We start from the raw sequence: 15,369 nt of genomic DNA, 5'->3' as shown, positions 1-15,369 counted from the left end.
TTTTTTTTTTTTTTTTTTTTTTTTTTTCATCAAAAGTAACTTATTATTTAAATAGTTTTTCACAAAATTATTGGCGTTGCGTGCGCAGGTTCGCACAACAATAGATTGTTACGCGCGGTTACAATTAAACCTCTTGCGTCGTCTTTCAACAATATGAGTATCGTAAATTACAAAAGTGGAATTGTGTGAAATGCCGGCGGCAATATTCGACGAAAACATGTTTCCCGGCGCACAGGCCGGGTTGTATCGTTTTGCGCCGCGCTCCGTGTAACAAATGATCCGCGGTACATGCGAATAGACAATACCAGAGAAATTCGGGCGAGTCACGCCACTGGTACATTGACTCTGCCTGCAGAGCGAAACACAGAACGAAAAATAAGCGGTCGAAAATTTTATTTTCTCACGCAACAGAGCTAGTCAGCTGGTTATTTCGTTTCAGTTTTCTAAACCGTGCTTGGTTCTTTCGTTTTTTCGTTTTCAGACTCGTTTTAAGTAATTGGATAAATGTTTGCCGTTGAGCAGAGACCGGTGAGTTTTCGCAACAAACCGTCGTAAGAATTGCGGAACAAAATTCGTCGTTTTTGTAGAAAACACGCGCGAGAATGGATTACAAAGATTTTTTAAATAAACAAAGAAACATAAATAATTAACAGAGTTGAAACAAGAGAGAGAGTGAGTTTATCTCACAAAGGAAGCAAGGCGAACGAAAGGTGTAAGCTTGATCAGATTAATAGAGGTCGATTTCAGTATCGGAGATGGCAAATCGCGGTAATTAATATCACCATTTGTTCCGTGTCACGTGCACGCCGCCGACGCGTACATACACTCTCGTGCGCGCTTGTGTATGTGTGTGTGTATGCGCGCGCGCACACACACGAGAACGTGTATAGACAACACACGCATACTTGGAGATGGGTATGTGTATGACACGTTCGAATCTAATTGAAAGGCGAAATACATATATCGCGACTTACCGAGGATATTAATTAGCTTTCGCGGTTCATCTGGCCGCGCGAGGTCTCGGAATCGCAGCGCGTTTCACACGCAGCTGAGCAATTTTGATGAGCGCGCGCGTACGGTTGCATGCGCGATGGCTCGTTGAGATTTAATTGTTGTGCTTTTGTACGCTCCGTTGACAACGCGGCGCGCGCGGCGTGTTGTCTGCAATATAAACACGAAAATTCATGACATTTTAAACGACTTCGAAAGAGGAAGTTAATGTAACATGTAAACGAATTCAGAGCGCAACTTCACGTATGTACGCGCGCGTACATCGTATCTTTTCCGCGAGCTTGTTAAGAGATATTTAATGCGGAACATTCGTGATTGTTGTTTTATATAATATTTATTCGAAAAGTTTTATTACACATATAAACGCTATAACGTGGAATAATGAGCGGAAAGTGTACAAGCTCTGGGATGATATAGCGCGTCTATTTCGATGCTCAACGAGCGTGTGTGTATCAAGATTATGTTTGCTAAATCGGGCTTTTAATTGAGTCCGATAGCGCGTACGTTATAATTTAGTAATTTGTTGGTGTGTTATTAGCGCCCATGTGAAATCAAAATCAACATCTGTCGATGTGCTCAGATCCAATTGGCGTGTTGAAACACGAGACAATGTAGTTTGCCGAACGCCAATTACCAGTTAGGTATAATAGTACATACATTCAGCATGATCGAATTCTATTTTGAGAAACGTCAGTTTATCTTCTATCTCCCCGTGTATATCCCCAACGAGACCCCAGATTTAATCTTCTGTCGTGCAGAGATATATATACGCGCGCGCATATAACATACGATTCCTCTTTAATAATTCAATTAGCGCGTTAAGTGAAGAATACACACATTAAATTTATTATGTGTTTTAATAAACGATTTTGTAAAAAAAAAAAAAGATTTTATCCGTTAAAAAAAGAGAGAGATAAATTTACACAGGCGTCAATTGATGTTTACTCACGTGGTATTTCATTTTGGAGCCAGATTGTAATTAATAATTAATTATTTACGTAACAAATTTTCTAGCGCATAAACGATGTTGCCGAAAATTGAAAATATGAGATTTATGTGAGTATATATACATAAACATATCTCGTAAATATACATACAAATAGATATACACATCTGGTATAATAATTTATTAGATTTGTCCTGCGTTAAATTTTGATGAAACTATTTACTGCGTTCACGCTAGCTAGCAAAACGTTTCAATTTCTGCGTAATTCGCGCAATTACGCACGCAAAATAATGATTTTCTCGCTATTTATTTCATGAAATACCATAAGTAACAGAGATTATTGTTCGGCCACAACAAAGGTTAATTATTTGGTGGTCGAGGTTAATGCATGCCATGAATTGGAATCACTTGGGACCAAAACGCGGCTGATAATTATTTTGCTTTATCTAACATCGACGACAATTATTCGTGAAACCCTATTAAAGCATTTACAAACCGGACTGCTAACATTACATGCGCAATTCGCATCAAATACTAATAAGCGTAATATTGTTAACGTTATTATCTATCTAGATATCTTTTCGCGCTACAAATAGAATATTGTAATAATATTTCGCGCTGGTAAGTTTAGATCAATTATTATATTACCAAATTGTTTTTTGCTTTATGTGTTACACACTTATTTTGTTTTTGTTTTTTTTCGCCAAATATTTCATCTAGAGTAACGCAATTAATTCGCAAAATATAGATATGCATCGCAGGATGCGCGCAATACCGTGTTTCGTTCCATTTCTTTGTTTTTCACGTCTCGCGTTATTTGTTTTCGCGAAATGGCGGATGTGCACGCAAAACTGTGTCGCGCAGATTTATTCAAATCGCCGGAATTACGTTGCGAAAGTTCAATTTGAGTTTAAATATTTCTAGCTGCGCCTTTTTACAATATTCGCGCGAGGGATGTAGCAACGTAATCAACTTGGCTCGGTGTAAAAAATTGAGATTATAATTTTGTAATACATCAAAAATTTATATGTAAGTAATTTAATATCGCGACACGTTGAAAATCAATGAGACGAAAGTCTCGAAGTTTATGGAAAAGAACTCGAAGCTCTTTAAATTGCGAAGTAAGAACGGAAGTCTTTGTAGCGCAATGTATGTATATACGTGTAATTAAACAAGCCACAGCGCAGGTTTACTACTCCCAAGATATTAAAATGTAGAATCCTCTATGTTTTTTAATGTGACCTATAATCGAAGTAATCCATGTTAATCTAAGTCAACGAGAAGAGAGAGAGAGAGAGAGAGGTCAAACTTTATGTAATCTCTCTCGCTTCGCGTAAAAAGAATTGCTTGCAAATCTCATGCGTAGAAAAACAGAGTAAAATTCCACTGAATTATATTATTAAAGAATAGTAATTAAGTTCTTTTTTTTTTTTCGCGTGATCTCGCATTTTATTTACAGAAAAAGCCGATTTTATAGATCGGCGATATACTTCGTTAATACAAAGATGAAGACGCGTCAGAATTATGCAAATTATTTGTCGTATCTACAGGGTAATTATTTGGTTAATTATCTTACAAAAGTTAATATCTTACAAAATAATAACACATTGCATTGTAATAATCGGACAGAATATTGTGAAGTTCGATACACGTTTGTACTATCGACGTCATCGTGTCTTGTCAATGTATATTCTAAGAACAATACCGAGAATTTTTTCTACAGTCGACATTCAAGACGAGACTAATCTTTATTGTAGAATGTTGCACATCTAAGGATCTAACAAACCCCATTCGTCGTACAAAGGTATTCTTTTTGTTATTACTTTGCGATAAGCCTCGTTCTTATAAGCCGGATTCTCGACACTACCGTCTTTGCCCATTATCTCGTCCAAATCTTTTACATTGTCTTTTTCGATCAGCATCAATGGCAACACGGTGAAGGCCGCTATCATTCCATAGGCGGCTCTTCGCTTTAAACTGGTTTTCAGCTCCTCCATGGTGGGCGGTCGAGTTTTGCAGTTGAGTTGCTTCATTGTCGACGCCAAGGTGTTACAATACTCGTTCAGCAGAACGCTCTTGTGGTTCTCGTAAACGACCGGAGCTGGGCTCGTGTTAAAAAAATAGTGCAGATCGATCGCAGGCGTTGAGTATTTGCATATTTGGAAGTCCACCTGCAATATCAAGCAAACTCTCTCACTTTCTCTCTCTTATTTTCTCTCTCTCTCTCTCTCTCTCCCTCTTTCTTGATCGATCGAACTCGTGAACGACCGGCAATTGAATTGGAAATGAAATTCGTGCACGGGGAAAGAAGTAGGATTCGTGTTTAGGAAGTCACGGGGGGCGGTCGAGAGTTTGCGCGAGTGACACGGGCGGACAGGTGGCGGATGTACCTGAATTCGATCAAACTGAATTTATTGCATTATTCATAACAGCTGCATTCTGCAGTATCGCATATTGTCGCGTCTGCTCTTTATCTTGGTCGGCAGCAAATTCGATATCACGGCGATTGTGTACGCGGATAATTGAAATACGCGCATATCAAAAACTCTCTTTCTCTCTTTGTCTATCAAATTGTGAGATTTATAACCAAGCTTTTAAAATTGAAAATATAATTTAAATAGAAAATCTCTTTTGGTTGATAATTCAGTCAATAAATTACTAAATATTGTTATCAGTGACAGATCAGTCGTGCACTGTATTGTCTTGTTTTGAATTATGCAAAATTTCAATTTTAGAACCTGTATAGACGCAGGAATTTTTATAAATTATTGTTTATGTTAAATATTTGTCAAATATAAAATATTATATCAATTGATACACGTATATCAACAAAATTTTGTATTTAGCCGTATTACTCTTACCATAATGTGTTCAATGGGTTTGCCTTCATTGTTGTATTTGAACAACATATTGTTTACCCAGAAATCACCGTGAGTGATGACGTTGAATTCATCTTCCGATACCTTGCACATGTCTATTCCTATTTGATATATGCGATCAGCGAGATTGGATAATTTTCCTACGTATCTAGTAACGAAAATTGTAAAGATACGTGAATTATAATTAACTTCAAAAATTTTATATTTGTTAATTATATAAATTTGTACAAATTTTGTGTTAGTTGGATTTTTTTGCGTTCTTCGAACGTTATGTTACGTTTAGACTTATTGAATATTTTTAAACGATTATTGTTTGCGCATGTATTGATCTCACCTTTTTACTTCCGGCCAATTCTCCGCTTCTTTCGCTAAAATATGAGTACTCTGAATGAAAAATGATCTAAAATTTGTGGGATAATCAGCGCTAAACATTCCCTTCGTATATATATTTTTGTGATTTGGTTCCTAAACAGTAAACGGTTGTTTAGATATCTTGATAAATAACATAACGCGTTGACACGAGAGTGTCACCGGCAATGAGATGTAAATTCTCCGAAAAAAAAAAGAAATTGCTTTTTGTCGGAACATAACATTAACGAAGCCACGTAATTTACCTTCTCGCATATGGCTACCGAGGCCGCGTGAAACCTCGCCAGTCCGCGAAGCGCAAGAACGCAGTGATCTAAGTCAAGTCCGGACTGACGACAAGCCATACGAAAGCCGAGAACTGCGAGATCTTCGATTACTAAAAGCGTTGGATTCTTTTGCACGTACAAACACTTCCCGCTCACGCGGTACTTGGGTTCTAGTAACTTATTCATCTTTTTCAACGTATCCGTCATCATCAGTATCTCTACGCCAAATAAATCCGCTTTCTCAATCTAGAGATTTGTTTGGGAAGTGGCAAAAGTAAACAAATTATTTGCAATGTGTTGGTTGACACAAATTGTTTTATTTTTATGAGAAAATTTTAATGTATTTGCTTCTCTGCGTAAAAATAAACTTACAAGATCCTGACGCACGCCCTCGGCTATAGGCGCGACCTTGATGATGATCGATTTCTTGTCCGTGATCTTGTTTTCATCCTGGCCGTGCGTGAATTCGATATTAACCCTGAACATATCGCTGGTGTAGTTGTCGCCTTTATTCGTGGCCGGTTTCGTGAATACATCGGTCACCTGGATCGAATTGTCGCCCTCCGATTTTCGCAGGATCTTCTCAACGAAGCATAGATTCATCCATGTCGGTGTCTCTAGGGCCATTTCTGAAATTGGAATTGGAATTGGAGAATTTCCCCGACAAATCATTGTTCCTCCGGCCGTGTCACGAAACGCGAAAACGATTCTTTACGATAACTTATTGTTCGCGACGAGATTTATCACGTTTTCTTTCTTTCTGGCCAACTCCCTTCCTCATTCCGGCCACTCCACCCGCGTCTTAGCCGTCCTCTCTTTCTTCTCGTTGCGTTTTTTTTATTTTTGTTTTTTTTTTCGCTCACTTTAACCATCGTTTCTTTTCTCGCGCACGTCGATATTCAAGACGCGGGCATTCCCCTACGTTCGAGAGAAAGAGAAAGAAAGCGAGAGAGAGAAAGAGAGAGAAAGAGAGATCGCTGTTTCAATTAAGAGCGTAATGGGACGCCGCTCTGCGCTCTTTTCCTTTTTGGTCAGCGGCATACGTACGTACGGCGGCGTCGAGATCCCGTCGAACGTGATCGAGTTGCGGTATTTGCGAGAAATTTACGACGCGTCTGGCGTGCCGCGATCGCGTACGTACTTGTGGTCGAACGACGTCAGCCATATTTCACTCTGATGAGTTTTCTCAGAAATGTTTTCCGCGGTTTCCTCGGTGTCAAATCCGTCTGGCGTTAAGAATGGTCGATAACTAAACTTACATAAGAGAGAGAGAGAGAAAGCGTTCCTCAATGATAGCCGACTCATATAACATTATTAAACAACATTATTTACGTGATTAAGTAATTTATTGAAAACACAAGTAGAGAAGATTTGTTCGCGACACGAGATTTAATTTAAGTAATTATTTTAGAGGAGACCTGCCGGGGGATTAATTGGGCTTACATCTCGCCCACTACACAGGAGAATATTCTTCCTTGTTTGCACCGTAGTTTGCTATTATCACGTTGGTCGCGTGATCAAAGAGCTTTTGTGCGAAAAAGCTTTTAGAAAAAACATAGCATATTTACACGCACTTTTTCAAAATTGGACAGCACAGCGAGTAGATTTTTCTAATTTACGTTTTTTTTTTTTTTTTTCATAATTTGTTTTTGATGCGACTTTGCATTCCGACCCGTCCTATAATTTATTAGCGATTGTTGTCAAAAGATGTTGATACAAAAAAAAAAAAAGTAGAGCTTTTACAACGATCGTTCCACTGACCTGCAAAGTGTACTGTGTTCTATCTTTGCTTGATTTACCACACTCGGATGCTCACCGGCACTTCGCGCGCGATGTCAAACAAGGAAATGAAACACGCAGAACCACAGCGACAGCCTTTATATCTACATGGGTGTATTCTCTATATACTATTACAGAAAGTTGCAAGGTCATAGATCTATTGACTGTAGTTAGCGCACGGTCGCCACGCAAACACTGACTAGCAATAATTTACTCAGACGCTGTCTAACTCGTGAATTCAAACTTGATTGTCTCGGTGCAAAGTATTGATAAGATAATAACGTCGGTGATAAGGTCATTGGATCATCAGTTTTAAAACGAGAGTTTTTCTGTCAAACAACCTTCAAATATGAAAACTAAAAATAATTACATACCAAAATATTTAAATTTAATATAACACAGAAAATAAATCTAATTCTGTGTAATAAATGCAATTACAAATATAATTAATGTATACGGTATGTGACAAAAATTCCAGAAAAGACGTTGCAAGAGCAATCTTATAAGTTATTAAGAACAAAGTTCTGAAAGTCAATTAATTCATTAAGTGCTCGTAACACCATCAATTCGAGCTTATGTAATTTTTCCGAACGGTGGGAACATGTGATGTAAAATATGTGAGAGACGGTAAATGTTCAGAAACGTGCGGAAAGGAAATCGAAACAGTCTCAATTTAAAGTCATTTAATTGTTTGCAATTTGAAAATGACAAGCAAATTGTACTTTATCTTATCTTTATATCGTCTCAAATAGTTTACGCAACACCGCTTTTTTTCTGATTAGTTTTCCTATTCACGAGATACGATATACATTGAGTGAGATTACAACATCTAATCATTGTTTTTTGTATCGTTACCTTTGCTCAGGACACATTACACAATTGTCTGACGTTAGTCTATAATAAAAACGACATATCATTATGGCCATGATGAGGCACTTAACTTCGACAAAGATACGCATAAGCAAAGAAATTATTGCATAACTCGATATTTTTAATATTTATTATGACATAATTTATTGCAATTTTGACAAATATGACGTTTCGTTCGTAATAATCACACATGTTGTTTGTCATATTTTATTTTTACAGTAAGTTACTAATTATCGTTTAGATTACGCAAAATTGCGTCAAAAGTGTCTTTAACACGTTTGATCAAAAATTGTATCTTTACTTTGGCGATAAATTTTAGCGATATTTTGTTAACAGTTGTTTAAAATGTTATTTTTTTTCGGAGCATTTCTAAGAGAAGGTACACAGCCGGGCAAAATTCTTGATGCACATATTTGCAGCGAGTCGATCGATAGCGTGTGTTGCTTCTGGAGGAAACCAGATGCTAATACAGTGAAATAACCCACTCGATATACGCTGTACATACCTTGTGGCTTGTTCTGGCCAATCTAAACAGAAACGCGTCTTCGATCGAGACGCAGATCGCGTTGGGAGACCATGTGAGATGTGCTAAAATCTGAGATAAAAATTCGCACGGTCGAGATAAGGTACACGAATCGCGCAGCAATAAATTTTTAATGGCTTAATTAATACTCGCGCGGAAAGCCAATAAGTATCGCTGTGTTCGATCGAATCGTTATCAGCCGCTAATATTGCACGCTCGTGTATGCAACTCTGAAGTATCGGCGCGCTTTACATTCACAGTTTGTGCAATTTATTTAAACATATATATATATATATATATATATATATATATATATATAGGAGTCGATTAAACGGAATGGGTATTGGGGTATGGTCTAGTTTTCAATTACATTATTCAGCGATCAATCGCGCCGCACAAAACACGTCGGTCAGCATAGCTGTCCGAAATTCTAATTGCGTGCAATATTGCACCGCGCGTTTATGCAATATAACGCGGGAAAATGACAGGAATTTTAGGCGCGTCTGAAAATTAGATGCTGCTGTAACGCGCTCGCAAGCGTTTTCATTACCGAGTCTGATCTCGAACTTTTCTAATAAACTACGAGTTACCGATAAGTGTCCGAATTTCTACATTAACAAGACTCGATTTTTTAAATATTTTTTACGTCGCGTATATTATTGATTAAATATATGTTAAAGCTACATTAAAGCCATATCAAGTTACGATGCATTTGCAGTTTAAAGTTTGGCCTTTGCTGCAACGCAAAGTTCGCCAAGTTTTGTCATAGACAAAAATGATAAATAAAATAGAAATAAAAAATAACGCGCGAAAAGTAAACAAATTCGAAACAAGAAAATACTCGGGAAATACTCAGAAATGTGAAAGAAAACGAGATAATAAATATTTGACGTAGGTAAATGTTCAACGAGCAGTGACGTTGGATTCGCTATATTTATAAGAGGCATATAAATGTTACATAACAACATAACAAATAGAACAACCACTCTCGCGCGTAACTTCCTCATTCCTCATGTAGATCTGCTTTACATTATTCCATCAACGTGACGGTGACATTGTATGTATGTGAATGAATAAGAATTGCTTTTGATGACAATGAAGGACAAATTCATGAGATATACGAGACAAATCAAACGCTTGCAACTGTTAATTTATATTTCATAGTCTTGTAGTAGCGTTTTACGCAGTTGCAAAGTAAATGTAAAAAAAAATAAATGCAAAAACTCTTCTTCCACGTGATGAACATATTTGCAGTTTTAGTAAAACGCTCAATAATCTAGTCAACAAGCTAATGCTTTGGCAAATATTGAGATTAACATTTTGTTTAAAAACAGATTAAGAATAGATCCGACTTCTAAGTGATAACAAGTTAAAGACTTGCAATAAAAATGTTTACTTGCGAATTTGTTTTATGCAACAGAGCTAACTCGAAAATTCACACATCGGTAATAAATGTTAAATTTATTTAAACTGTAACAAAATGTGACGAGTCAATAACGTGTAAAACGTATTATTTTTATTATTGGCTCAGACAGCTCATATGTACGTATAATAGTTTTATAGATGCGCTATATTTAAAACTGCGTTAACTTTTATTCAAAGACGAAACTCATTGTTTACGCGCTTTTTTTAAATTACTTTTATCCTATATATATTAACCTTGCAAGACAGTATGCAAGACAAAAGAAATTACATTTCATTATGCGCACGTAAGTTTCTCTAATCGCACAGCATTGTCGCGCTTATTCATCTAATAATCGCTTTAAGTTGGAAGACGCATCATTAAGATTTCGTGACGTAATTATTCAAAATGATGTAACTATAATAACGGACGACACGAAACACGTGAAATACGTGAGGCAAAAAAAGAAAAATAGTTTCATTGTTAAAAAAAAAACAGTCTTATCTAAATTATTGCGAGATAGATCAGATTTACGGGACGCAAGTAAAAGTTTGCGCGATTATACTCAAGAGCGCACACGTGTCTTCACACACATCGGCCGCGACGACGTCGCGTCGTCATTGTCGTCGTCGATCGTCGCCGATTGAAACGATCGAGACATAAGCTTTTACGTTACGTTCCGCGACGACGACGCTCGGTGCGTGGCACTTCTCAAGGATCAATTTGCGAAATGCCGTCCGACACGTTTCGGCATTCAAATATCAATATAAGTTTCGTTAAGTCATTGCAAAATGCGAGCCATTGCGAGCACTCGAGTTGAATGCAGTCGTTACGTTCCCACCGTCGCTCGCTTCATCCACTAACGTCTGTGCTCCTTCGAAGCAGCCCTTCAACCGAGCACTTGTTCCACGAGCTCTCTCTCTTTTTCTCTCTATCTCTCTCTCTCTCGTCATTCGTTCCTCGTTCGAGACAATTGTATGGCATAGAAGGCGAGCAGAGAGCTGAAAGACAGTCGGACACACTAGCCTTCCCTCGTAGCGTAAGATCCTCCTTCCTGAATAAAGTGACAATTTCCAATGTTGCTCGAATCCCCGGAGCGCAGAAACGGCTTCGGGGGGGGGGGNGGGGGGAGGAGGGAGGATCGAGCGAATCACAGAATAATCCCGGAGCACAACGTCGTCTTCGTCGTATCGGTTCTACAAGCGATGGCACTTCTTCTAATGGAGCACCTCGTGTCTGCGATGCATTTATGTTTACTGCGAGCGACTGCAGCTGTCTCTTAAGTTTTATCTCGATTGAGAGAGGCCAATTGACGGAGCTGACATGATCGATCTTGCGGCGGATTTTCCAAAGCAAGAGTAACCGTGTATCTTTTTGCCACATCTCCTTCGCGTTTTCTCTGCTCCGTTTCTTCGTTTTACACGAACGAAATATAAATGCGAGAACTTTGTTTGTTTCACCATGATGCAACATTTATTATTTGTGTAACGCAAATTATGTCGCAAAATATATGCACACACTTATATGACATTTGTTTGTGTACGAAATGTAGATATTCACACGTAGTAGGTATATATATATATATATATATATATTAGCTAGGACGATTTACTTTTATTAGACAAATTCACCGTAGAGATTTTTATCATAAATAATACAAAAAAAAAGTACAACACACTGTATGTATAACACTGTATATATGCACGGAGCATCAATCTTTTCATAAAAGAATTTTTACACAGGAAAATGCAGAAAAATGCTACTGTGCATATTATGACCATTATACTGAATAATACACTCGGTCGTAATAGAACTAGTTTATTCCTACTGCTACGCGCAGCTAACAAGCGCGCCAGACTAAAGGGACAGAAAGTATGGCGTGTGTACTACTCAGCGCGCTACGCTTCCGAAACATGAAACCGCGGCGATGTGAGAACATTTGTATAAAGTCTTGAAATTTTTCCAACCAGGAGTTGGTGGAAAACACACACAACACACAATACGCGCGCCGCGGTTTTTCTACCGCGTGGAGCTTTATTTAAATGGCAGGACAGGCTCCGAGGCTCTTGTGCGTCCGTTATTTCCCCTCAACCACACTCGTCTCGTTCAGGAAGCGAATCCAATCAAGCTGTCTCATCCGAGACGAAGTTTCTAGTCAGCGCGCGAGAGAATGGCGCGAGGCGAAAATGAGATGCCCTCGAAGCTAGTCAATTTCACGTCGGTCCTCGCAATTTCCTCTTGATCTTTCTTATCGAAGGATACATCTTCTCTTGAGGAGATAATCGCGATTGAATGATATTTTTCTTATCGGAAATAAGAAGTCGCATATTCGCCGCGCTTTATCGCGCATTATATTCTTGACGTAACGAATGTAATCGTTCGTCGCGGAAAATGAGCGTGCGAGTTTGTTTATCGGTTCTCAGTTATCAAGTCAAATCGTTTATCGGATAATGTAAATTCGACCAATTAAAAACAAAACGTTTCGCTGCGATTGGAACTTTTTTTTTTTTATTTGCATCATGTCACGTAAATTAAAAGTAATTGACGCGTGTATCAAGTACTTGTTTGTTCGAGAGATTAACCAGCGGGCATGCGCGCGCTAAATGCGAAGTTTATAATTTTGAAAACTTCTGTCAGAAACAGTTTTTCACTTTTTTTGTTTCGGAGACACTCGCTAAGAACGGAACTCGAATATTTTTTCTCAAAGAGATATTCCATTTCTCTCAAAACCGGCGCGAAACAAAACATCGTTACGTTAGTTAGATTCATCCCGTTCCACGCGAAGCTTCAGAAGACGAGTTTTTCAGCTAACGAGTGTCTCTTTGCAAGTCGCGCTTTTTTCGACTACGTCACTCGGAAGTTTATGTGTATTGCGAGCGACTGAGCGCGCACATTGTCGGAGCTACGTTGTCGTCAATTGGAGCCGAAGAAGCTTGGCTCCAACGAGCATCCGGTACTCTTTTCTCGCGAAATCGTGTTTGTAATGATCCTGCTGGCTCCGGAACAGGAGAGAGTTGGCGGAGTAGATGTGTCCTCTGACCCCATCTCTGGGTTATTGGAAGACGATAATGCAGCGGTGCTCATCCAATTATTATCAATGAACGTCGTTCCCTGGAAGAGTTTCCTCACGTCAGCCGAGCGATTTTTACACCTTGCTTGATAACGATCGTTAGACTCCGGACAATCATCATTTGATGGTCGGTGATTAATTTCTCGTTAATGTCAGCAGAGAAACTTTGGTCCGTCAGGATTTTTCTCTTCGTATCACACTTTTTTCTTTTTTTCACGCCATTATCGTTACACGAACGATTTAATGATTGAATTCTGTTTTTTTTTCTTTTATTCTTTACACGCTACCTAAAGAGATACGGCGATATAGATTTTAGAAAGAAATGAAATCAGTAAAAATTACGATTATATTTTTGCAATACCGCGGAAACAAGTAACATATTCGATATACTTAACACATTCGATGACTCGGCACATCGATAATGATATTTTTAAACGTGAGAAAATATCTCTATAAAAAATTGAGAGATAAAAACTCGTGAAACAGAGAGAGTACATGTGCGCGCAATAAGCACATGTACTCTCGTGAATCAATGTCTGATAAGCAAGCGAGTTTTAGATATAAAAAAATTGCGCATATTGTGGGCTTACCATTACAACATGTGTCGTCATATCATATCGTGTCAGCTTCTTGAACGAATTACGACCGATAAGAAAATTACGAAGAAATCTAATTTGCGCGACGTTTTGCAATACAAAAAAAGACTAAACAAACAACAAATGAGGACAATCATTATCATGAGTTCCACGAAGATTCGTACGAGCGCGAAGGGGAAGGGATCTCCGGAAAGAGAGATCCCGAACACGTCCGCTTTGTATACGAGCAAATTTATCAAGAAGAGGAGACCCCAAATAAAGGTCGATCTCTCGCGCCGTGGAAATGTGAGAAAGTCATATCACGCTCGCGACCCTGCGACCGCGAAATCCCAATTCCCGGGGATTTCAGGAAATGGCATTGTTCCCATCGCGAGCGAGCGCGCGAGTGTGTTCGATCTCGAATTAGTGTGCTTTTTATCGCGCGGTCTCGGCACAGTAATTCTCCGGAAGTGCATTATTGAAAAGCCCTTAACTGCGCGTGCGCTCAACATATTTCCGGATTTGTCGTCGATAACGACTCAATACGTCGGAATGCGATTTCGTGAATAATTCAGCAGACATTTAAATCCAACAGCGGTTAACAGCGCGATACATTATATCACACGTGTGCTAGATATACATCTCGCGATCGCGGAATATATATCCGTTTTTAACACACATACACACACAAAGTAACATGCTGAATAAATCAATTTAAATGATTCGTATTAATTATTTATTAAGTAAATGAGCATTTATATTATTTATTTTGTAATTATTGACTAATGCGTTGACCTCGCGATAACCTCTTCTTGTTGGTTGAGCACGCAAGAATGTCGATAACATGTGTTACATATTCAAAACCCGGTTCGTATAATTCAAATGTAAACAAAACCGCAAGAGGGTCGACAACAATCTCCGCGAGAGCGGAGAACTTGGCGCAAAAAGGAATCTATTCTCGCGACAAACTCCTCTTGCGCGGATTCCGCGCGCGTCCGAATTTCAGCATCGCGCGCATTATATCCGTCGCGATTTTGCGCCATTAGCGGGCCCGCGAGCATTCGTCGGCCCGAGTTGAGGTAGGCGGGGTTAAAAAGCGCTCTCGCGCGCTGGTAAGTTCCAAACTTTCGCGATGAAGGGCATAAAGTTCTCTCGGAAGCGCGGGTAGGAAACGCCGGTGATACCGGAGCTACGGGTAACAATGAAATGCGGTGTAACTAAGCCCTTTTAACCTCCCCTTCGCCGCCGCCGTGTCCGACCATACCCGCGCTCGCTCTTCCGCGGCTCTCGTCCTGTCTACGACAACGACGACTGCACTTTCTCGAGCTTTCATTTAGGAAAACAATTGTGAAAGCATCGCGCTCACCCAAAAGAGCAAAGCGGCCTGAAAAGGGGGAGAATAGAAACCCCCTTCTCTCTCTCTCTTTCTCTTTCTCTCCTCTTCGGCCACTTTCGAGCGTGCGACCGCGTGCGCGCGCGCATTGAATGCTCTCGCGGTGTAAATTCGCACTCGTAGATTCGTTCGTTGTGAAGGGATACTATCGTCATTGTTTTATTTTCGCGGTCGTGAGAACATGCTCGCGTTGTGTATGGATTTCCCGCGGCGGATTAAAGTGCCCTTTGTTGTAAATCCGGGGGACGCGCGCGAGTCTGCGGCAGGCGAGCGCCGAGCGCAGAAC

General features: G+C 39.3%; 2 protein-coding genes across 6 annotated transcripts in view; one reads left to right on the top strand and one right to left on the bottom strand.

The window, feature by feature from the left end:
• LOC109854514 (basement membrane-specific heparan sulfate proteoglycan core protein-like) overlaps positions 1-15,369 on the top strand; it is a 161,076-nt gene that overhangs the window by 27,629 nt on the left and 118,078 nt on the right. The gene's annotated exons all lie outside the window — the stretch shown is intronic.
• LOC109854513 lies at positions 2,619-7,401 on the bottom strand. The gene is made up of 6 exons (XM_020427669.1): positions 7,233-7,401; positions 5,844-6,100; positions 5,451-5,717; positions 5,171-5,301; positions 4,819-4,984; positions 2,619-4,128 (listed from the first exon to the last, which is right to left on the bottom strand). Exons 2-6 carry the CDS (start codon positions 6,096-6,098, stop codon positions 3,727-3,729), a joined length of 1,221 nt encoding a protein of 406 aa, XP_020283258.1. The 5' UTR covers positions 6,099-6,100; positions 7,233-7,401; the 3' UTR covers positions 2,619-3,726.

The sequence above is a fragment of the Pseudomyrmex gracilis genome, unplaced genomic scaffold (genome assembly GCF_002006095.1).
Source record: "Pseudomyrmex gracilis isolate BER0280 unplaced genomic scaffold, ASM200609v1 scaffold_69, whole genome shotgun sequence".
NCBI classification, from domain to species: domain Eukaryota; kingdom Metazoa; phylum Arthropoda; class Insecta; order Hymenoptera; family Formicidae; genus Pseudomyrmex; species Pseudomyrmex gracilis.
Note: the sequence above shows the minus strand (reverse complement) of the source record. Positions and strands in the feature narration are given on the sequence as shown.

Coding starts and splice junctions, on each gene's coding strand:
- LOC109854513 (XM_020427669.1), bottom strand. CDS start 6,098: ATGGCCCTAGAGACACCGACATGGATGAATCTATGCTTCGTTGAGAAG. Junction 5,718..5,843: donor AGGGCGTGCGTCAGGATCTT/GTAAGTTTATTT, acceptor ACAAATCTCTAG/ATTGAGAAAGCGGATTTATT. Junction 5,302..5,450: donor CGGTAGCCATATGCGAGAAG/GTAAATTACGTG, acceptor TTTACTGTTTAG/GAACCAAATCACAAAAATAT.